General features: G+C 52.9%; 10 protein-coding genes across 10 annotated transcripts; 5 read left to right on the top strand and 5 right to left on the bottom strand.

Moving 5' to 3' along the window:
* Positions 1-317: 317 nt before the first annotated feature.
* Positions 318-1,271, bottom strand: J3458_003021 (uncharacterized protein; the record flags this gene model as incomplete). The annotated part of the gene is made up of 2 exons (XM_066117529.1): positions 318-1,148; positions 1,224-1,271. The coding sequence occupies 2 exons, from the start codon at positions 1,269-1,271 to the stop codon at positions 318-320; spliced, it is 879 nt and encodes a 292-aa protein (XP_065977315.1).
* A 995-nt stretch (positions 1,272-2,266) lies between these two features.
* Positions 2,267-2,830, bottom strand: J3458_003020 (uncharacterized protein). Its single transcript, XM_066117528.1, has one exon. It carries the CDS (start codon positions 2,632-2,634, stop codon positions 2,326-2,328), a length of 309 nt encoding a protein of 102 aa, XP_065977314.1. The 5' UTR covers positions 2,635-2,830; the 3' UTR covers positions 2,267-2,325.
* A 2,097-nt stretch (positions 2,831-4,927) lies between these two features.
* J3458_003019 (uncharacterized protein) lies at positions 4,928-5,960 on the top strand (the record flags this gene model as incomplete). Its single annotated transcript, XM_066117527.1, has 4 exons — positions 4,928-5,114; positions 5,285-5,313; positions 5,388-5,528; positions 5,619-5,960. The coding sequence occupies 4 exons, from the start codon at positions 4,928-4,930 to the stop codon at positions 5,958-5,960; spliced, it is 699 nt and encodes a 232-aa protein (XP_065977313.1).
* A 552-nt stretch (positions 5,961-6,512) lies between these two features.
* On the top strand, positions 6,513-7,848 carry J3458_003018 (uncharacterized protein; the record flags this gene model as incomplete). The annotated part of the gene is made up of 2 exons (XM_007811910.2): positions 6,513-6,722; positions 6,826-7,848. The coding sequence occupies 2 exons, from the start codon at positions 6,513-6,515 to the stop codon at positions 7,846-7,848; spliced, it is 1,233 nt and encodes a 410-aa protein (XP_007810101.2).
* Positions 7,849-8,502: 654 nt separating this feature from the next.
* J3458_003017 (uncharacterized protein) lies at positions 8,503-9,309 on the top strand (the record flags this gene model as incomplete). The annotated part of the gene is made up of 1 exon (XM_007811909.1): positions 8,503-9,309. The coding sequence occupies one exon, from the start codon at positions 8,503-8,505 to the stop codon at positions 9,307-9,309; it is 807 nt and encodes a 268-aa protein (XP_007810100.1).
* A 1,090-nt stretch (positions 9,310-10,399) lies between these two features.
* On the top strand, positions 10,400-10,714 carry J3458_003016 (uncharacterized protein; the record flags this gene model as incomplete). The annotated part of the gene is made up of 1 exon (XM_066117526.1): positions 10,400-10,714. The coding sequence occupies one exon, from the start codon at positions 10,400-10,402 to the stop codon at positions 10,712-10,714; it is 315 nt and encodes a 104-aa protein (XP_065977312.1).
* A 1,170-nt stretch (positions 10,715-11,884) lies between these two features.
* On the bottom strand, positions 11,885-12,739 carry J3458_003015 (uncharacterized protein; the record flags this gene model as incomplete). The annotated part of the gene is made up of 1 exon (XM_007811908.2): positions 11,885-12,739. One exon carries the CDS (start codon positions 12,737-12,739, stop codon positions 11,885-11,887), a length of 855 nt encoding a protein of 284 aa, XP_007810099.2.
* A 3,945-nt stretch (positions 12,740-16,684) lies between these two features.
* On the bottom strand, positions 16,685-18,998 carry PWP1_1 (rRNA-processing protein). Its single transcript, XM_007811907.2, has 2 exons — positions 18,701-18,998; positions 16,685-18,643 (listed from the first exon to the last, which is right to left on the bottom strand). Exons 1-2 carry the CDS (start codon positions 18,940-18,942, stop codon positions 17,242-17,244), a joined length of 1,644 nt encoding a protein of 547 aa, XP_007810098.1. The 5' UTR covers positions 18,943-18,998; the 3' UTR covers positions 16,685-17,241.
* Positions 18,999-19,147: 149 nt separating this feature from the next.
* On the top strand, positions 19,148-22,133 carry J3458_003013 (uncharacterized protein; the record flags this gene model as incomplete). The annotated part of the gene is made up of 1 exon (XM_007811906.2): positions 19,148-22,133. Exon 1 carries the CDS (start codon positions 19,209-19,211, stop codon positions 22,131-22,133), a length of 2,925 nt encoding a protein of 974 aa, XP_007810097.2. The 5' UTR covers positions 19,148-19,208.
* Positions 22,134-22,275: 142 nt separating this feature from the next.
* On the bottom strand, positions 22,276-22,597 carry J3458_003012 (uncharacterized protein; the record flags this gene model as incomplete). The annotated part of the gene is made up of 2 exons (XM_066117525.1): positions 22,276-22,425; positions 22,511-22,597. The coding sequence occupies 2 exons, from the start codon at positions 22,595-22,597 to the stop codon at positions 22,276-22,278; spliced, it is 237 nt and encodes a 78-aa protein (XP_065977311.1).
* Positions 22,598-22,717: the final 120 nt, after the last annotated feature.

Here is a 22,717-nt window from a genome sequence, read left to right as displayed (position 1 = left end):
TGGATCACGGTCGTTTCCAAGATAGATTTAGCACTAAGCCGTCGCCGTTATCACCGAGAACCCGATCGAACTACGAGATTCCAATTTCTGCAACAGAAGTAGGCAATACTATGGCGTGGTACCCGGAGTACGGCTTGGGCTGGTCAAATGCGATGAAACATGCGTATCCACTTTGGCAATTATGTCATTAAGAATGTATATTCCGTGCACCAAATTTACATGCAATGATATTTACCCCAGCCGAGATCGGATGTCATAAAAGCCCTCCAAAACTAAAAAAAAAATCTAACTCATCATATACACCATAGCAAGCAGGACTACCGTCTTTGCTTCTGTAGTTTGGCAGGCGGCGGCCGTGTCTGTAGTTCTATGCTATGGCGGTCTCGACTTGAACCAGGCCTTGCAGTTGGAAATTCGGATCGAGCGCCCAATGTACCCGCCGGGAGAACCTCAAATCCAGAGTTCAGCCTGCGATGCGTCCTGTTCACGAATACCTGGGCAGAGCCGTAAACCTGTCTCGTATTCTGCAGGCTGTTGACAACACTCGAGTCCAGCGATACCGCCCTAGACCTCGGTCTGTGCCTTGCGATCTGTTGAGGGGAGAGGGTGAAGCTTCTCTCTGAGCCTTGCAAGGAAATTCTGCCTGAGCCGGATGGTTTATATACAGTGCCGTCCGCTGTCGCCGGCACACGATTCTCGTCGTTGTTTTCCACTGCGTAGTCGGAATTCTCGGCCACATGGTGCGCATCGGGTGCTTGGGATGGCGCACCGGGGAGGGTAAATGCTGAATTCGACGATTCACCGACTTTTCCCTGAGCATCTTCCAAGCAGTAATATACCTTTTCTCCACCAGGGACGGCCTGTTTCGAGCCTCCGGTGGCCAAAGGCGCAGAGGGAACAATCCGACTAGCCTCCGCTGGTCTGGAGCTGGCTATCCATATCCCTTCAACCTCGACTCCGCGTTCGATTGCTCGCACGCCAAACGGAACATTTGAGTAGCTCAAGTGGCGGATCCCACAGTGCTTCATCTCTGTAACTCGGCATCGCCGTTCCTCGTCAATAACTTCGTACTTTCGAAGCTCTCGATTATTCTGCCACAGCTTTACGAGGCCGATAAGAAAGACTGTGGCTATGCAACACGCAAGGACCTGTAGCACACAACCAGGTCAGTTCCGGGCTCAATGCCCTTGCAAGGCGGTGCAGCGTGTATCAGCAAGACTTACAAATGTCATCTGTTGCCATAGCTGCCATTGTATAAAGAAGGACGTCATGCTTGAGCCTCCCTCCCCCGTCGGCTTTGGTTCAGGTGCAGGCGACAACAAGAATGAGAGACCACATTCGGCAAAAGTCCTGGAGGAGACACATTATTTATGCGAGCATGTTGTAGCGGGATGGAATTGAATGACTGCGGCCAAAAGAAAAAATAAAAAAATACGAAGGGCAGGGTCCAGGCGCAGTTCCAAGTGAAAGAGAGTAAGAATCAGCAAGAGCCAGCGAGCAGCCCGTGTATCTGACGAAACTTCAACCAAACACGTTTTGATTGTGCTAATTTTGCACTTTCGTCTCACTTCGAGTCAGATTGAAAAAAAAAAAAACGCCGTAAAGCACTTTGGATACCACGTAATTCCAATCTGCAGAAATATTGCAAGCAACGTAGCGAGCGGTGTTGATGGGCCGCGCTGCGAAGATCAAGGTCCAGAAATTGAAAACCCCCGAGAAAAGAGAGAAAAGAGAAACAAAATTCCCGCACATGCATTTGGTAGGCAAGTAGGCCAGAGAGGTTGGGCGTGAACAAGAGCCGTACTCCGTACATTTTGGTCCGAGACAGCTGGCAAGAAGAATGTTCCGGAATGGACAATATCAGCAGGGGATGAGGCATTGTGCAACCATGGATATGCAACATGCTGGTCGGCTGCTTCATCAGTGCGCGACTGGTCAGGTGCCACGAATTACGCGGACGGGCTGACAGATTGTACTCGACACGCATGCAGGTGCTCGTTCAACTTCTATCATGTCATGTCCTTGGCATATTCTTACACTGGACGCCATCTTGCGACTATATCCTGTTGATCTCATATCCGGTCACAGCAAAGCAACACCACCAACGATGCCAGCAACAAGGATCATCTTGGATGCACCAACCAGCCTTCCAGCATCACCAGCGTGTGTAGAAGTGGCAGCAGTGTTGCCTGTGCCATTTCCAGATGTGATCGTTCCACTTAGAGTCGTTGTCGAGATGGTAGCCGGCAGAGTCGTCGACGGAGAAGCAGCAGCACCTGAAACGGACTTGACTTGCAATCACGCCTGTGTTTGTGGGTGTCGACTCTACGAGGGATAGACACTGCTTCTCGTAGCGGCGGCCATGACAGTTGAAGGCTTCCAGCACGGAAGATACGATGGCTCAGTTTTCAGCGTCTCAGTCCCCGTGTCAAATGCGCATACAGGAACAGCCTTTCTCGGAGGAGCTCGACCACCGCCGCAGTCGTGGGGATCACAGATCTGGCCATCATCCGGGTCGTACCAGTGAACGATGCGGTCTTCGCAAGTTGTGTAACTGATGGAATGGCAGCCAAATGCAGCCGCGCCTGCTGCTAGGAGAAGGGGTAGAGCGACGGAGAGCGCTGCTTTGACCATTTTGACGCCAACGAAACGAGGCGTCCCGCTCGTTAGGCCTCGACAGAAGGTACTACAAACACAAGAACTTGGTATGAGCAAAGTAGGAGGCAGATAGACTAGATATAGATCTCCTTTTTGTTGAACCACCCCGCCGACGACTCAAAGCGGGAGGACAACCCGGCAAATTCTGGAAGCTAAAAATGCCATAAAACGGAACAGCTCCTCTGGCATTTGCCCAGAGGGGATTGTTTTTCCAGGCCAAGAAGCTAAACAGAGTAGACCAGCTCGCCCCTGGTCAACCCATCTACTGTCCCGTCAACTCACTATTTAGAGAGGCGTAGGTAGGGCTGAGATTGTCCGCAGCGGATCACAATGCTTCGTAGTGACCATGACCAAATCATGGCCAGCGAATCACCGCCCGGTTTCGATAGAGTCAAATGGGCTTTTGGAAGAGATTCACCATATTCTTGAGACGAAATCATCCCGTACCTGGATTCCCACTTAAAGGGGGCTTACTTTCTGGACTTGATCAACAAACAGGTTGACGGGTCGTTATCGTGACAAGTTAACCAGCTAGTACGAATTGGGAAGATGCCGGGATCCCATCAGCTCTCGCACTCCCTGTATGAAGATTCTGAAGCTTGTGCAATATCATGACAGGTCTGTTACTTACACAGCGAGAGGAAAGGAGCATTGTCTGAGAGATGAGATGAGTGTCCATGTTTGAAGCATTTTGTTGTTGCCCAACCAACCAGTTGGCTCTCACGATGTCAATGAACAGTGTTGTCAATACTTGCCGCCTACGCCGTGAGATCTACAGTGTCTAAACAGTTGCTCTATTTCTGGCCTGTAGTACATATTAGGTTTCATCATGTTGGCACAAGTAAACAGAGTCGTCGAGCTCACTTCGCTCGCGTTGGTGGCGAGGACAAAGCAACTCTGTATTTAGGGCGAACAAGTGACTCACTCTTGTAATTGCCTCTAGTAACACGTGTTTTCGATTCATATGAGGCTGTGGATGAATTCTCAGTGACTATGTTTTGCTGACAGTAATAGATAGTTTACAGATAGTTGCAAGAGGCGTTTTAGGAAGTAGGGCGCGCATCCAGATTGCGCACTGTACCAAATGTGCTGATATGTGATTTTTGCACAGTGAGGTACAGTGTCCATTGCGCCAACAAGTTCTCCTCGTTGGCCTCTTGCCTCTTGTACCGACCGGGCACTCCGCAGCGCACCAAGCTTGGCAGGCGTGGTTGATGATGCTGATGGCCAAAAAGGAGGCCGACAGTGTCAATAAATCCCGTCTTGACGAGGAGGCAGCATTGAAACAGCCGGATTGAGCCGGGTTGTGGACTGGCCAGTTCTGTTTCGTCACTGACATCATGCGAACGAAACGGGATTGGCCTGGTGGTAGTAGTAGATCATCCTTTTCTGGCAGGGATCGGGCTTGGGCTTGGAGAGGTAATGCTGCCCCGGATTTCCCGATTTCCCCATGGTTGCGCCCGGTTCATCTGATGGGACGGCGCATTGTTTTCCTCTGTCCCTGTAGAGTAACGATGCAATTAACTTCTTAGTTGGGCACCTGAAAAACTGGAATTGGGAAAGTTGATTAGCTGATGAGGACGGCCCGAGACTCAGCGTGTTACATGCTTTCCTGGGCCGCCTTGGCCTCCACAATTGCACTCATGTGCACTCGGTGAGCGACGGTGGTGGGGTGGGCATCGTCGAGGCGCATCCAGTCGCACCGACTTGTCGACCGGCGGCATTCGGCCAAGGCAAGTCCGACCCGGCGAAACAATTGACGAGCCCCACCACAGCGAGCAGCGCGTTGCCAGTGGAGCGCTGGGTGTGCACTTCAGCGCATTTGAGCCAAAAGGTGCCTCCAGCTAGATTAATTACATCAAGCTCGCTGGAAAACTGTCTTGGCCCCCTGCTGCCAGCCCTGAGGTTTGCACATGTGCCCCCAACGCCTCCAAACTCTACGTGCACGGTAGAAAGTCAATGCCCATCCGAGACGGTGCCATGTTACATGCAAGGTCAATAAAAGGCCCCATCATCGCCTTGCCGACGCCGGGCTGCAAGTCCAGTTCGCCTTATTAAATACTACCAGCCACTACACAGTTTACGCCATTAGCTGTTTTCCTCCTCGTCCATAGCATTTTCCTTGTCGGCATTTATTCTAAACTTGTATATTCCGCCACCTGCGGCTTTTCTCCTTGTCGTTTGCAGAGCCTGGCTGTACGCAATTCTTCGTCGCAACCTCGGCCATTATCGTCATTGCTCGGCCGTAATCGCCGTCGCCGTCTCCAAGATGCCCATTCGCAATCCTTTTGCTCGTCGCACCGGCACTGCCACCGCACACGACGAGAACCTGCACCCCGAGCGAGAAAACCCCCATCTAGGCTTCGAGCGTGTTGATACCGTCGGATCCAAAGCTTCGTCAGCCCTCAGCATTCGGAGCACAAGGAGCCATGATACCGGCGAGTACAAGATGAGTGGTGCGTGACCTGATCTCTTACCCGCCTGCAACATGATGCCACCAGACCGTCAGATCAGACTATCAGACCACGCCTGCACGGCCTCGTGCTGGCGCTGACCCTGGCCATGGCCTTGGCTCTCCGTCACAGGACCATTTGTGTCTAACGTTTTGGCTGTTTGAACTCGTTAGTTGTGAATGACAGTGGCGTATATCTTCCGGTATGTACCAACCGTCACGTTCCTTGCTTCATTGTGCCATCAGACTGAATCCGTCTTGTCCGCCAAAAAAACAGCCGTCACCAACCGAGGACAAGGGTCAATGGCCTCGCAAGTACCTGTCTTCAAGGGCCTCAACGGAAACGGGGAGCAGCCTTGGCGACATTGAGCACTTCCCCATCTCCCGCGAATCATTTGATTCCTACCGTAGATCATTTGTTAGTCTCTCTTTTTGCACCCAGACTCAGACATGGCTTCGCTCCTCAACATTCAGCACCACTGCTTACACGACTGTTCGTTCACCCTAGGATGTTACAGCTCGGTCACCCGTAATTTCCCACGACGGTCTCGGACGACAGAGCCTAGACTCTGCTCGGTTCCGTCGTCTTCCCAGAGCAGCCATTGACCGCAAGTTTGAGCGCGAGCCTCCCACCGCCGAGGAAGGATTCGAGGATGTCGGTTTAGACGACTACAAGCAGCAGCCCCGGAAGCGCGGCTTCTTCTCCAAGCTGACCGAGTCGCAAGATTCAAACGGTCAACCGACTGTGTCCCGGTTCCTGATGCCCGGACGCAAGCGCGGCCAAAGTGGCCAAGGCTCGGAACTTGGGACCATGGACTTTCCCAAGGTATCTGATGAGACACGAAACTAGTCTGGAAAACGGGGATATGGCGCTCTGGCTGCATTGATAGTATTACACATCGACTGGCGCGCATTCAGGGCCGTGGCCTGGGATATAATAATGTAGCAATTCATGGGAGAATTGTGAAATCGGCATGGGTGGGAACTGGCGTTTGCCATAATGCAATGACTTGACGATAATAATCATGATTTATTCACTTATTAATCCTCCGCTGACCTTGAAACGGCTTTTTCTGTCCAAGTCCGCGCCAAGTCGACTCACGATAAGGCCGTCTGTCGTTGGCGCCCTACACACACCCGATACGCCTTCGGCCCCGCCAATGTTGGGTCAATGACTCAATGCTCCACCATTCCTGACACGCCTTCTGTAATCAATTGATGTGATCAACCAGTCCACGCCCTTCGCCTTATCGTATATATGTCAGAGTCCGCAACTGGTTCGGGGGTTTTTAACTATCCCCTCCAGGCTTCTCATTATTAGGCTGCGAATATCAAAGCTCTCTGGCAAACGTCTCAAGACCGAGACCTCATCAGACCATCGGCACACTTGTGGCTGCCCAACATGGCATCAGTACCAAGCGGAGTTCCGGCTGAGGAGGTGGCCCGTCTATCACTGTCGTCGAAGACTGTCCATGCGGATGATGCTATTTCTGCGCATAGGGCCGTAGCACCTGCTATGCATGTCAGCACGACGTTTCGATACAGTGATGATCCAGAGCAGTTGAAGCATATCGCGGATCCCACCAAGCTGGGGGACTGGAATAATCCCGATGTGAGTCCATAACGACCTGTCCCACATCCTCAGCCGACCAAAAATCTCGTCAGACACAGTGTGGCAGGAATGGTGTACTCGAATATTGACAATAGTTCACCAGCCCAACGCTCCGCTGGACTCGCATACTTACTCGCGAGATTCCAACCCCAACACCACTCGTCTCGAGGCTGTTCTCTCAAGCATTCTCGGCGGCCCGTCACTCACTTATGCTTCCGGCCTGGCTGCATTCCATGCCATGCTTATTCGGCTGAATCCCAAGCGCATTGCCATTGGCGAAGGATACCACGGGTGCCACGGCGTCATCAAGGTGGTGTCCCGCCTAACTGGTCTTCAGAAACTTCCTCTGGACTGTGACCCGTCCGAATTGGAGCCCGGCGATATCATCCATGTGGAAACGCCGTTGAATCCCACAGGCGAAGCTCGCAACCTTGAGTTCTACGCCGACAAGGCGCACAAAGCCGGTGCCTTGTTGACCGTGGACGCTACATTTGCGCCACCTCCACTTCAGAATCCCTTCGACTTTGGAGCTGACATCATCATGCACAGCGGAACAAAGTACATTGGCGGGCACTCCGACATGCTGTGCGGCGTTCTGACGGTTCGGCCCGGGAGCAGCTGGGCCAAGGAGCTCCGCGAAGAGCGTCTTGTTCTCGGCTCGGTAATGGGCAGCATGGAGGGCTGGCTGGGACTCAGGTCTCTTCGAACGCTGGAGCTGCGAGTCACCAGGCAGAGCCAGACCGCCGCAGCACTCGTCAAATGGCTCTCAAGTCAGCTCGGCGACTCGTCCACTGTTGCCGGACAGCTCGTCGAGAAGCTTCACCATGCTAGTTTGCAGCCTGAAGCGGCAGAGGAAGGGAGCTGGCTGAGAAAACAAATGCCTGCTGGGTATGGAGCTGTTTTCGCTATTGTCATGAAGGAAATAGATCTTGCCAAGAAGCTTCCTAGTAGACTGAGATTATTCCACCATGCGACTAGCTTGGGGGGCATTGAGAGCTTGATCGAGTGGCGGGCCATGACGGACCCGCATGTTGACCAGAGATTGTTGCGAGTGAGCATTGGCGTGGAAGGGTTTGAGGATTTGAAGAGAGATATTGAGCAGGCTTTTGAAAGTTTAAGGAAGTAGGTTATGGATGGAGTGAGGTTGGAACTGCGGTGGCAGGAGTTTTCTTGGAAGAGCCTATGTGGTATTTGGCGAAGTAGAAGGCGCGATAGTGAGCCATACACCATGTTCTTGCTTCGTGGCTATGTTCTAGTGTCAGTGTTCAAAAAATGAAACTCTTGTGGACTGCTATGGATGGGTTGTCATTGTATGACAGCAGTCGGTGTATGTTTCTATTTCCATGGAAACCCAATTAACTCGACCAAGACCCGCCAATCCCTCCGCCCCCGGCTAACGCACCTGACATCCAATAAGATCAAAATGAATCATTGACCCTGGATCTTCACCTAAAGGGTCTACTCCGTACGCGCAGCAAGACAAAAACGTGGCAGCCAGGGACACAACGAGAAAAAAAAAAAAAAAAAGAAGAGATCAAACAGTTTTATCACGTACACAGCGACATCGACATCGACATCGACATTCTTTCTCCGATCCATCTGTCCCACCAACGGAAACCCCATCGACGCCTCATCGGCCTCACAAATCAATGCCGATGAAGTGAAGCCCGCCAGATTCCACACATCAAAACGGCGTTGCGGGCATCACGACCGGGCGCGCGCATCATCGACGATATCAACAAACCATCCTCTCCGCCTCCGCCTCCATCTAAATGCCCTAATGCCACGCCTCGCCCTCTTCCGCCTGCCAACCAAGCTCCGGCGCCAAGTACGCCGCAATAGAATGGCCACTCTCACGCTGCTGGGCATCCTCGCGCTCCTCCTCATCTTCCCCATCTACTCGATATACTGCATATACAAGCCGCCCAAGGCGCTGATAGGCTACCTGCGGCAAAAGTACCCCGACGTGCTCTTCGAGGTGACGACGGACGAGAAGGTGGTGGCCCTCTCGCTCGACGACGCGCCGTCGGCGCACACGGGCGAGATCATGGACGTGCTCAAGGAGCACGGCGCCCACGCGACCTTCTTCGTCATCGGGGCGCAGGCCGACGGCCGGCAGGAGACGCTGCGGTCGCTGATCCGCGAGGGCCACGAGCTCGCCAACCACGGCATGCACGACGAGCCCGCGTCCGCGCTGGGCATTGACGAGCTCGAGAGGCAGGTCGGCGAGGTCAAGGCGAGGCTGGTGGCCACGTACGGGGCCGAGGGCAAGATGCTGCCCAACAACTACTACCGCCCGGGCTCCGGCTTCTTCAACTACAAGATGCGGGACGTGCTGGGCAACAGGGGCTACCGCATCACGCTGGGCAGCGTGTACCCTCACGATCCGCAGATTCCGTACCCCAAGAGGAACGCCAAGCACATCCTGAGCATGGTGCACCCGGGCGCCATTATCATTTGCCACGACAGGCGGGAGTGGACGGCGCCCATGCTGAAGATGATTTTGCCGGAGTTGAAGGAGAGGGGGTACAAAATTGTTACTATAACCGATCTTGTCAAGACGGTTGAGCCGCTGGGTGGGCGGTAGGCGTTGTGATACAGGCGGTTGCCTTTTTTTTTTTTTTTTTTTTTTTTTTTTTTTTTTTTTTTCGTTTTTCTTTCTACAAAACCAACACTTTGGGTGTGTTTTTATTCACATTGTGCGGCGCAAAAACAAACAAGGGAGTTTTGATACTGGGGTTCGACTCGTCTGAACTGGCATTTATATCCCCCACATTGCAGACATGTGTAATTCTAGATGTCTGTGAGTATAGGCAGACTTTGCATTCTTTTTCACCTTTGGTATTCACTCAGCTAGGCTAGGCTGAGCAGGGCCGGGGGCGGGCTGATGAGAGAACAATCATGAGGGAACCATCATGGCGCAGGAGTTTCCAGAGATTGTACAGAGGAGAGCGCAGCCTTGGGAAAGAAGAGAGCAACAAGCAATTAGCGTTTCTGATGTAGTAGTGGTGGTCGTAAGAGTAGCGTTTTGCAGGAAATGACAAGCCAAGGTTGATGAAGAAGAGAACATAATCACGTAAATTTCAACGAGCCCCGTCACCGCCTGTCCACACCCATCAGTGTGAGACTGCACTAGACAATGCTCCCCGTCGTTGCCGTTGTCAACACGCGTCAACAACGTCCGGGCAGCATCGTCCATAGGCCTCCACGGCATCCTCGACGACGCCAGGCCAGGGCACTCACCGCGTACTCATTCCCGCCACTCCTTCTCGAATTGAATGACAGCAAGTCGGGCATCCGGCCGCGCAGCAGCCGACAAAATCGGCTACGTGCCAGAAGAGGACGCCGCCAGCTCGCTGCCGTCTGAGTTCTACACTCGTCATCCTGGCTGTGCCCTCTGGGCGATGGGGGTACCAGAGGCTGCGTGGAGAGGGCGGGATAGTCAGCGAGCTAGAGGAGGAGAGTGTCAGCAAGATGCTTGTGACGGCTGCGTACGGTTGACTAGTTGGGCAGGCGAGAAGGGCCAGCGGCGGGGACCGGAAGGGTTGGGAATGCCTAGGCGGGGAGAGACATGATGGTGGTCGACGTCCTGCTTTTGGGATTGCCCGGCGGGCGCAAGACTGTTCACGGAAAACAAGCGCACTCGGTGGCCAGCCGTTGCCGATTCGAGCCCCAGCATGTGTCGGTTTCTCACCCGGCGAACCTGCGCACCATCTTTCGTCGTGGGTGCCCGTACGAGTCTGCCAAAACATCGAGGGAGTCGCCAACAACCCAGCCCGGCCATCAAACCTCAACCCCCCACCGACGACTTCACACAAAAGCACCGCGACGCAACCTCCCACAAGTCTTCCCTCCCGTACCCCGTCCGAGACAAGAATATCCCGCCGGCCATGCCACTGTGCGGGATGGGGAAAAGCCCGCAAGCAACCCCGAAACAGAGACATCTCGCCCTGGCAACCGCCGTTCCAAAGAATGCCCTTGCCACCAAATAAATTGCAAGCTTGGGGCGGGGGAAGCTACAGCATTCTGGAGGAGAAAGGAAAAAATAGATCGTCAGGCTGGTTCTGCGCAAGTCCGAAATTGTTCGAGACAAGAAATACACGCAGTTAATGGTGGGCAACTTGCGCTACAAGACTACATGCCACCACGCAAATATACAACGAAGCTAGGCAGAATTAAATGCCAGAATGAAAGCAGGCGGCGTAGCCAGCGTCGCTACCATTCAACGGGCTGTACAATACATGCTCACAGAGGACAACCTGGACATCAGGAGTCTGTTATTCTATCCAACATTTCCTAGTCCTTTATAGGGGAAACTATCAGAGACACCGCTTCCACACTGTAGATAACGACGAACTTAGGTCCCTTGGGTACTAGTCGGCTGGGTCGTTGCCATGTGCGACATTTGACGCCACCGGCATCTAAATACCTACTAGCTACGTACACATGTGATATGAATCAGTCTTGGATACAAGCTTTACCGCCGCCTCAGTATGTACAGGGTTTTGGAGGGCCGCTCGGGGAGATCGCGGGGGAAGAAGAAAGGGGAGGTGGATGACACCACCCCATTCGTGGCATGTGGTTCCTTGACCTGTTGCAGACTGTCGATCTTCCTTATGCAAACTGCACCACCCGTAAGGAGGTATGGCGCATCGGGGCAGCAGTGTATCACGTAATGCTAGGGGCTCGTCAAGCTACACGTCACGGCGGCAGATATTTGTCGGAAAACGGAAATCCATTCACAGTGTCCCCGACTGAGTGAGTGTGTAGAGGCATCGCAAGTGCGCTCCAAGGGCTATGTACTGCCAACTTCAATATTTGGCTCGAGATATATATCCACATCGTAGCATTCAAATCATCAACCCCATGTCCGGTCTCTTATAAAACGCCGTCTACCATTAAGATTTTCCATCTTTGTGCCCGAGGAGCCCAGCCCCCAAGAAGGCTGGTATTTGTAGTCCGAAAATTCCATTCATTCTGCCGCGAGATTCCACCGCTTTGACACAAGAAAGAGAGCGAGAGAAATAAGCGCGTAGAGCGAAGCGTACCAGCCAGTTCGTTCATATACCCAAAAATGAGTGCCTTGAATATGTACAGCGAAAAGCGAGTTTAAAAAAAAAATCACCCCAAGAGTAGTGTCCGTGTCTCGGCGAATGATTGGCTCAAATCCAGAGGGGGGCGGCTGGTGTGGTGTGATTTCGTTCGGGGAAGAACATTGTCGAAATACCCTGGATAGCGCTCAAGTAGTCATCTGGGCTTAGCTTCTTGAGGCCTCGGTTATCGAGATACTGCTGTTCCTCGTCAATGGTGTCTAGGCGACTGTTGATGCTGTACTCTTCTGCGAGCTCAGTGACCTGGGCCAACTCATGTCCGAAGGGATGAGAATCCTTGGCCTGAGCTTGGGTCGAGGCAGTTGAGTTGGTTGGCCGAGCCGCCGGCGTGGACTGCTTCTGGGGAAATGGCGATGAGGCGTGTGAGGCGGATGAAGCTCTCGTGGAAGTTGAATGAGGGCGAGAGAAAGGTTGGCCAGCCTTGATGGAGATGGAGTGGTCTGAATCCCGAGACATGCGCGAGACAGATCTCTGGCGGGCAATAGCTTCGTATGAATTCTTCTTGGTGTGCGAGGGAGAGCGCTTGGGAATCGCGGGGGGCTCTGGCTCGACGGGCAAGGTCGTCGATGCTGATGCGGCAGGTTTGAAGTAGCAGGACAAGTGATTCGGCTCTGGTGAGGAGGATACATCGGGACTGGTAGGGGGTGTGGAATCCGCAGTGCTCTGGGATTCAACATCTGACCCGGACTTGCTGGTAGTTGAGTTGCTGCGAGACGAGCGAGGAATATCGGGAGCATTGTAGGACAGCATGTTGGTAGTGTGAAGGAGCTGTACCGGGGCTGAAATCTTGTCGCGAATGTTGTAGGGAATCTTGGTAGTGTTGCTTCGCTGAGGTATCTTGGCGCTCTCGGCGAGGTCACTGCCACCTCGCAGCCGGCGAGTTGTAAAAGCGCGCGACAACGACATGTTTGGAGGTTGACTGGCAAACAGCAAAGGTGGAAGGGTTTCGATGCTGTGGGGAGGGAATACCGGATTGTATATTAGACCCTGGTTGACCAGTATAAGCCGGTTTGCTGGGGGGGTGTCACGATGGAAGCGCCGACAGGCTCTCGTGCAAGACACCTTGTGACTTGGATCTGTAAGCGGCCAACCTGTAAAGTGCGGCGGCCACGAGTGACCAAGGAACACACGGAACACACTTGCCCAAATGGGTCTGGCTGAGGAACGTTACAGAGGATCGCGGGCTGTTGATGGCGCTCGAGGAGCGGTGACTAGCGCAAAAGGACCAAAGGGTGCGGCGTCTGGTACAAGTCTGGTGTGATGAATTGGTGCAGCGGCTGTGAGTGGGCGACTTGTTCACAGTTGCATCCACTAGACTGAACGGGGAAGGTGGTGGTCGTGGGCTGCAAGTCGTGAGTCGATGAACAAATCCCGGCTTCGGCGCGTAAAGTGAATGCTGCCGATTGTATAAAGTCTGGCCGCGTCCCAAATGCAAAGAAAAAGATATCCAAGGCCCGGGGGAGATGTCGGACAAAGCACCTGGTTTACACAAAAAAAGAGGTGAGCTGGTGGGTCGTTGCAAGTCTGGTTGATAGCAGGATGGCAGATGTGGATGCGGATATGCTCGGTCCTGTGAGAGTTGAGACGGGGCGACGAGCGACGACGGTTGGCTGATGACGCTGACTTGGAGGGCACAAAGGGTTGCAAAGGGACCAAGATGATTCGGCGCGTCAATGCTGATTGGCACACAGTAGCACTGTGACGGGCAAGATGAAGCGTTTTCTCAACTGGACTCGAGCACAATAGTTGCGCAAGTTGGTGGCACACACGGGAAAATCCAGTCCCAGCGTGGTGGAATCGACGACGCCCACTGGGGGGTGAGAAAAATGATGATGAGATGAAAGTGAAGCTGAAAGTGAGAGTAAGGCTTGTCCCGTTTGCCGAGAGTGTGGTGAGAGTGAGAGAGAGGCGACCAGGTGACAAACGCGGGCTGTCAGTCTGCTTCTGATGCGAAAGGAACGGTCAACGTTGGACTCGAGAAGGGCCTTGAAAGTATTCTGAGGCTCTTGCTGGTGTAAATGACTTCGCACTGGGCGATAGGGAGTGGAATCGAACGACCCAAGAATCAACGTGGGTTTCGGGACTGTAAAAGGAAGGAACAAATACGCGCGGAATGAACAAGGGCAGAGAGAGAGAGGTGGACGTAGAACCGACGCGCAGAAAAAGAAGCGAAAATAAAAGAGGATGCGAGTCTGTCGACCAAAGGAAATACGAAGGCGACGGGAAGGCGACGGAGGGGTCGAGGCTTTCGACCGTTTGCACACGGGGGATAAGGGAGGCAATCAGAGATATCGCCCAACCAGTCTCTGGCGCCAACCTAGGTACATACTAACCAGACTCTAGCACAATCAATACCATATTATGTGCTCCGTACATATTACTACTTGTACGGCAGAGCACAGACGGAGAGACGCAGGCACAAGCAGGAAAGCAACATCTGGCCCCACCCCCTCTTGAGTTTGTTCCCATTCGGCTCTCACCCGCTCAATACAATCTGCCTGTTGGTTGGCGTCCACTCATTCCCCCCTCTTTTCCCTGGGCGTCCCTGGGCTGGCGGTTCGTGGGCTAGTTCCAGACGGAGTACTCCGTCCAGTCACTAGTACTCCATAGCCGTTCCCTTTTCCAACGTCAAGCCTCAGATGGCACGGACGATATGACCGGCTCGCCCCTGGCAATACTCCGCCAACCAGGGAAGTTGGCGTGCCCAGGTCCACAACGTGCACCTGCGCCGAGGCGCCTGTCGGACGGCTGTATGGACCTCTGTCGTGGAGCCGATGGTCCGAGTTTGGCCAATAGAATCCGGACAGCGACCTGCTAGCCAGGGGCAGGCCATCCCTGCCACGCAACCAAAAGCTAAGCAAGGAACCATGAAGGGGGACGCACAAAAAAAAGACTCGACTCTTTAGCTTTTGACTACGGAGTATTGGCCCTGGTTAAGGACAAAAAACACCTGCTCCTTGAGATATCCACCTTGCCGTTGGGCGCCACACCGCTGTAAACTGCTACCTGCTACGGAGTACCATTGAACCGCTAACGTTCTAGTCCGCAGTTGATGCCTGGCGCTGCGTCGTGCCTCCGTTTGGGCAGCACGACATCGAGCTTTGGTGCCGAACATGTCTCTGTAGCACTCTGTGTACGTGGCCGACTCGATACCGGTCCACTCGTCGCGTGGCGTCTTGGTTCAGCACAAGGGCATGCGCCGTACAACAAAAAAATGGATGTCGACACTAATAGCAACTTGCACGATACTCGGTACAAACAAGACAGCAGGCCACGTACTCCGGACTTTCCGCATCCCTTGGCGCGCTTTGCACAGAATGAGCTTCAATGTTCTCCGAGCCACGACGCTACGATGCGCAGTCTTTGATATCGACAAGGCCGTGTGTCAGAGTAAGTCAACCTCGGTGGCCAGGTTCGTCTGCGTGAGGAGTATCTGCAATGTTCTTCTTCTCCGTGCCTGAGCAGGGCGAGCATGGGGTGCTGTCGACTTCAGGACGCCGCGAACACTGCAACCCTTCAAATGTCTGGTTAAATTCTTCCACTCACGGCACCCTCCTGGCCAGCCATTGGTTCGGCATGCCGATCGCTGGTGGTCTGATCCGTTTCAGAGTCTTGGGTGGCGCGCGGTGCCTGCACAAGCGTTGCTCGTTTGCTCTGCCATCCGCCAATGACAATGCGCCACTCCCTGGGCGCTTCCGTCGGCTTGCGCCCGCCCATCTTGCACATGTCTGGTCTGGTTTGTCTACCTGTAATGCCTCCGCGCTTTGCCTTCAAATGCTCCCTTTTACAAGTCCTCGTGCGTCAACTTCTGGCCCATCCTGATATTTCTTTCAGTTTATTTTTAGCCCCCCTTTTTTATTGCCAATACTCCTGAGGATTGTCACACACAAACCGAGCTGGGGCTATTAATTGACCTGCCATCTCATATTGCTACTCCTGTGTCAAGAGCCCTCCCTATTGCCCGCCCGCCTCGCCTGCTGCCCTGGCGGAAGCGATTGTCGAGGCTATTCATCAAGATGCGTCCTCCCTAATATTATTGCAACCACGGATACTTGTGTTGAGCCCACACTTGCCGATGCCAATCTCGTGCCCTACAGCCTTCCTTGTCCCCATCTCAACACTGTGCACCCAGTTTTCCACGTTTTTCTACATTATGCAAGTTCAATTGTCCCAAACTGACGCATAGTTTATTTCCGTCGGGCACTAGGAGATTTTTGCACGCCGCAGCAACATAAACAAGCCACAGTCTAAAATAGTGTCGAAAAAGAGGGAAAAAAACGTCTCACCATACTCAGTATGTACGTCGAGAGGGAGACACAAAAGACAAAGGCCCCTTTTGTCTTCATCTTTATTCAACTCTCCCTTCCTTCTTCTACCGTGGGCTATGCGGTTAGTTCGTCGCGCGTTTCGTCCCTACAAGCCCATCCACGAGCGATCCACCAGCCGCGTTTCATCTCGTCACAGGTTTCATGTTCTGCCCCCATCCCCGGGAGGTGCCGCACAACCTGCACGCCTCAGACGAGAGCTCAGCTGATGGATCAGCAGAAAATGGTAACGACGTTTCTAACTGGTTTGATGGGCGTAAGTTTTGAATATTTTATTTCCAACTGTCCAATGTGACGCTCTGGTGGTGCTTGTAACGACTCGAGCGTCATGTATCTGCAATACGTACGTATGTTGTGCAGCTACCAGTAAGATTGGGTTAATTTGCCGAGCATGCATGTGCCCGTATCTTTTGCAGCATGGTTACATGTCGCGTGTGCGGGTGCATTTTATTCCTGGGCCGAGAACAACGATGCTTTTTTTTTCTTCGTAACTATTTTTGATTTATTCTACTCCTCTATATGCAGTATCAAGTTTATTAGGAGCACCACGAGGATTGGGCCCACCCTGTAAACAGACACTCAGTCCCATGTCAATGGCATCTGGAGACTGGTCGCAAACCCTGCTCATTCAAAACTTGGGTAAGGTATTCCGACAACCACAGACGAGTTCCACTTTGCTGAGGGCCTGTGCCTAGTGAAGAAGAGACTGACGGTACTCCATTAAATGCGTTAGGACGCTGGCCGGTTTGACACGTCTTGGCAGTACCTGATAATTGATCCTCACCCTGGTGCTAATGTTTATGTCTCTTACGGCGTACTGCCTCTCTCGCTCTGATACCTGGCAAAAAAAAAAAAAAAAAGATACCGTGGTTTTGGTCTCAAAGCGTATGAAATCGATTGCACTTTTGAACGCCATTTTGCCACTTTTTTGTATCTCGCTGATCTATAAGCAAAATATGGCATCAACTATGTAGGATATTGCCAGTCGCAAAACACGACTCATCTGGTTCATAAGGGCGTACCACGGTCGTTCTGTCAGACTAAAAAAAAATATTGTCAACCTCCTGGCGACTTCATTCCACTTTAATCCTCATCCATGGACTCTCCATCCTCTTGTCCCTCGCCCTCGCCCTCGTCCTCGTCCTCGCCGTCTTCCTCGGACGAGCTGCTCTCTTCCTCCTCGACACCAATTAGACGGTCCTCAGCGACGTCGTCCTTTTGAGCTGGAACCTTTTGCGCAAAGACCTTGCGAACCGCAGCATTGGTGCTGGTGTCCCAGACTTGCATGTTTCCATTGCTGCCTGCCACGGCCAGGCGGAAGCCGACTTCGGCATCTGGTCCAAACGTCGTGGCAAAGACTTTGCCGACATCCAGGTTGCGAGAGACAACCATCGAGGGACCGGTGGGTTGAATGCTCCACAGCTTGACGGTTCTGTCGGTGGACCCAGTGGCCATGAAGCCCGGGATGACGCTGTTGATATCAAAGGAGGAAACGGACTCATCGTGGGCTTGGAGCGTCCAGACGGATTTGGTGGCTGTTGGGTCGGAAGGCGCATTTCGAACATCGTGGTAGTGTATGCAGCCGCTTTCCGTGGAGACGAAGAAGTAATTTGAGTCGTGGGGATCCCAGCGCACGTTCTCGACGTCGCTTTCTACACCCCAGCGCGGCGCCTTTGCGTCGGGGGCTCGCATGTCAGCGGCCACGATGGTGCGGTCGTAGCTACCGCTCAGGAGAACCGTGGCCTCGGTACTGTGCCATGCCAGAGAGCACACCTTGTCCGTGTGGTAAGAGTAAGACTTTGCACATTGCGTCGTGTTCAGGTCCCAGAGTTTGACCGTCTTGTCGGCGGATGCGGACGCCAGCAGATTGCGGTGTTGTCTGTTGGCAGCCAGTGAAAGCACCGCGTCTACGTGGTAGGCGTCGTTTGCCTTGGCCTTTTTGGACTTCTTGCCCTTCTTCTTATTCTTCTTCTCGCCGGAATCTGCGCTGGCGCCCTGTCCGAGTATAGCGTTCGGGTACATGCAGTCGATGGTGTCGAGATCCCAAATCTCAATGTCTGGGTCCATGGTTCCCACTGCGACGTAGTTCCCCTTCCCCCCCTTCTCGCCGCCAGAATTACTGACGGGCATGTCGAGCCACTCGAGTGCAAGAGGGATGGCGGGCAACATGATGTCGTGATGCACGTAGAGGTTGTCGCCTTCGTCTTCAAATACATAGACTTCGAGGTGCGCGAGCTCATCTTCCACCTTGGCGGAGAGAATCAGGTTATCGGTGGCGAGAATTTGGAGGTCTTCTTTCTCTTCGTCATCGTCATCGTCATCTTTTAGAGTAATGTATGGGTCGTCTTTGTTGGAGCCGTGGTACGCCAATGCTTTGAGGCTTCCGAACATGCCCATTCCCGTTCCGTCTGCATGTGCTTCGGCTTCGTCTTCATCGTCGTCATAATGCTCTAGATCATACTCTTTCAGGTCGTCGTCGTCGTATCTGTGCCAAGGTTAGTATCCCGATTTATGTGATCTTTTTTCGAATCGGGCGGCGAACTTGGCCTCGATAGTTGCTTTTTCGCCCTCCACATCCATGCTCTCGTCGTTGTCCGCATTTTTACTTCCTCCGTCAGAGCCCTCCTCCTCTTGCGCCTCCTTCAAGTCCTCTTCGGCATCGTCCAGTTGGAGCTTGGCGAGTTCAGCTATGCGCGCGAACTCACTTTCGTCCAGAGTGTACTTTTTGGGAAACGGGGCCGCAAAGCCTCGAGGCACCCATTGAGCGGCCGTAATCATAGACATCTTGGGCCAACTGACAGATTTATTGTCCGGGCTTGCAAGCGGTGCACCCAGAAATCAACCCGACCTGGGACAAAAAATCAGCCTGGCAGAGTCCAAAATTTTTGGTAGTGGGGTTTATCGATAAGCAAGCTTCTTTGGCGTGGCCAGACATGGATCGGGAAAACTCCGCGACGGGATTGTGACTTCAGAGCTACTTGCGACACGCGCAGAACTGGCTTCTCGACCGCACAATTGATTAGCTGCACAAGGCAGCATACGGCCACGAGATGACTGGGGACAGAGACTACGATGGGTACAACCCGAAGAGGAGAAGATTGGACTCGTCGCGACCACAACACAAGTTTCAAGATGGGTCGCGTGGCTCAACACCCCGGGCTCAATCTAGCTACGCTGCTACCCCGACAAGAGAGTCTGAGAATCAAGGGCCGGACGAAGAAGATATGCTAGCACTGGATCGAGATTGGTACGGAGGCGATGAGTTGGGAGGACACGCCTTCGGTGACGATACACACAACCCTTTCGCATCTTACGAGATTTCCGCCTGGGAAAGCCAACAACAGGAGTCTGCCAAGGCCGAGAAGATGGCGAGTCGGTACGACGCGAGACAAGAACAACGTCGCAGAGAAAATGACGCATGGGAAACGAACAGAATGCTGGTCTCAGGTGTCGCTCAGCGAAGAGACATGGCATCAGACTTTGACGACGAAGAGGCAACCCGAGTACATTTGCTGGTTCACGACCTACGGCCACCGTTCCTTGATGGGCGGACGATCTTCACGAAACAGCTTGAGCCGGTTCCCGCCGTCAGGGACTATCAGAGTGACATGGCTGTGTTCAGCAGAAAAGGAAGCAAGGTCGTGAGAGAGGCCCGTCAGCAGAGTGAGCGTCAGAAGCAGGCTCAACAAGCGACCTCGATCGCTGGAACAACACTGGGCAATATCATGGGCGCCAAAGACAACGACGAAGACAGTGCTTTACCTGGACCTGGTGAAGACGGCGTCGAGAAGAGCGAATCCAAGGGCAACAAGTTCAGCGCGCACATCAACAAATCCAAAGGTGCCAGCGACTTTAGCAGGAGCAAAACGCTTCAAGAACAACGACAGTATCTGCCGGCATTTGCAGTTCGCGAAGAACTTCTAAGGGTCATCAGGGAAAATCAGGTTACCATTGTTATTGGCGAGACGGGTTCGGGGAAAACGACACAGTTAACACAGTTTTTGTACGAGGATGGATACGGGCAGACCGGCATGATCGGTTGTACACAGCCTCGACGTGTTGCTGCCATGAGTGTAGCGAAACGAGTTGCCGAAGAAATGGAAGTCGAGCTAGGTACAACCTGTGGTTATGCCATTCGATTTGAAGATCACACAAGCAAGGAGACTGTCATTAAATATCTGACTGAAGGCATCTTGCTCAGAGAATCTCTAAATGAGCCCGATTTGGATAGATACTCGTGTATCATCATGGATGAAGCGCACGAGCGTGCATTGAACACTGATATCCTACTCGGATTATTCAAGAAGATTCTTCAGCGGCGACGGGACCTCAAGCTCATTGTGACCTCGGCGACGATGAATGCGAAACGATTCTCGGATTTCTTTGGAGGTGCGCCGGAGTTCACAATCCCTGGGCGAACATTCCCAGTTGATGTCATGTTTCATCGATCGCCAGTTGAGGATTATGTGGACCAGGCAGTCCAACAAGTGTTGGCCATTCATGTTTCAATGGACCCGGGTGACATCCTGGTGTTTATGACTGGACAGGAAGACATTGAAATCACCTGCGAACTGGTACAGAAGCGGTTAGATGCTCTGAATGATGCGCCAAAACTAAGCATTCTTCCTATTTACAGTCAAATGCCGGCAGACCTGCAAGCAAAGATCTTTGACCGAGCTCCGCCAGGGGTACGAAAATGCATTGTGGCGACAAATATTGCAGAAACCAGTTTAACAGTTGATGGTATCAAATACGTAGTTGATGCGGGTTATTCGAAAATGAAGGTGTACAACCCCAAGATGGGTATGGATACGCTTCAGATCACGCCAATCTCTCAAGCCAATGCTTCGCAACGTTCTGGCCGTGCCGGCCGAACGGGGCCTGGAAAAGCCTTTCGTCTCTACACGGAAAAGGCTTTCAAGGAGGAGCTATACCTACAAACGATTCCAGAAGTCCAGCGTACAAATCTTTCAAATACGGTTCTAATGCTGAAGTCCCTGGGTGTGAAGGACCTGCTCGACTTTGACTTCATGGACCCGCCACCGCAGGACACCATTTCCACGTCCATGTTCGATCTCTGGGCACTGGGTGCGTTGGACAATCTCGGAGAGCTCACTGAACTGGGGCGCAAGATGAGCGCCTTTCCCATGGATCCGTCCTTGGCCAAGCTTCTGATTACGGCCGAGCAGTATGGCTGCAGCGAGGAAATGATTACCATTGTGTCTATGCTCTCGGTCCCCAACGTGTTCTATAGACCAAAGGAGCGCCAAGACGAAGCAGATGCTCAGCGAGAGAAGTTCTGGGTGCACGAATCAGACCACCTGACGTATCTCCAAGTGTACCAAGCCTGGAGAGCTCACGGCTTCTCAGACGGCTGGTGCATCAAACACTTCCTACACTCGAAATCACTGCGTCGCGCCAAAAAAGTGCGTGAGCAAATCGTGGACATTATCAAGGCTCAGGGAATGGAGATCAACAGCTGCGGCATGGACTGGGACATTATCCGAAAATGCATCTGTTCGGGCTACTATCACCAGGCGGCAAAATACAAGGGTTCGGGCGAGTACATCAATCTGCGGACGAATTTGGCCGTTCAGCTCCATCCGACGAGCGCTCTATACGCCGGCCACCCGCCGGATTATGTAGTATACCACGAACTCATCCTCACGTCGAAGGTCTACGTCTCTACCGTCACGGCGGTGGATCCTCACTGGCTCGCCGATCTCGGTGGGGTGTTCTACTCGGTCAAGGAGAAGGGATACTCGATCCGGAACAAACGCATTACAGAGACTGAGTTCAATCGCAAGATGGAAATCGAGGCAAAAATGGCAGAGGACAAGCGCAGAGACGAAGAACGCAAGCAAGCGGAGCAAGAGAAGGCAACTAAAAAGAAGGCCCCAGCTGACACCAAGAAGATTGTCACGCAGGGCGCAGTCAAGAAGCCCGTCATTAGAAGAAGGGGCCGAGGTTTCTGAAAGCTCAAGTTGACGTATTTTTGTATTTTTTTGAATTATTGACTATAGATGGGTGCATGGCTAATGCAAAGCGGATCGGGATCCTTGGATTTAAAAAAAAAATGATACCAAACACACACATACACACAGGCAACTGCCAATATCAATGACGTATAGAGAAACTCGTCTCCCCTTCAATGACATCGCGATCCTCCCGTGTGAGCTGTACAACCTTGGCATGCCGCGGTCCCTGATCGACATCTTTCAGGAATTTGGAAAGAGTGTCTTCATCTCCTTGTGCTTCTCCCTCTACCTGGATTGTACGTTTCTGTTAGTAATGATTTTCTCAAGGCTCACGATGGAAGCGGAGAAGGGGCGCGGCGGTGGTGGTGACAAACCTTGTTATCTGCCGTGTTTCTGCACCAGCCTGTGATTCCATACTCCTCGGCTCTCTTTCTCGCAAAATACCTGTACTCGAGTGTCATTACTCCGGTATGGATTTCCCGCCCTTCTCTCCCCTACCGCTCCAAGGGCAGTTACCTGAATCCGACACCTTGTCGCCCAAACTGTCAGCAAGAAGCCACCCTTCACCCTCAACTTGGCTG

The sequence above is a fragment of the Metarhizium acridum genome, assembly GCF_019434415.1.
Source record: "Metarhizium acridum strain ARSEF 324 chromosome Unknown scaffold_13, whole genome shotgun sequence".
Taxonomy (NCBI): Eukaryota; Fungi; Ascomycota; class Sordariomycetes; order Hypocreales; family Clavicipitaceae; genus Metarhizium; species Metarhizium acridum.
This window is presented reverse-complemented; position numbering and strand designations above follow the sequence as displayed.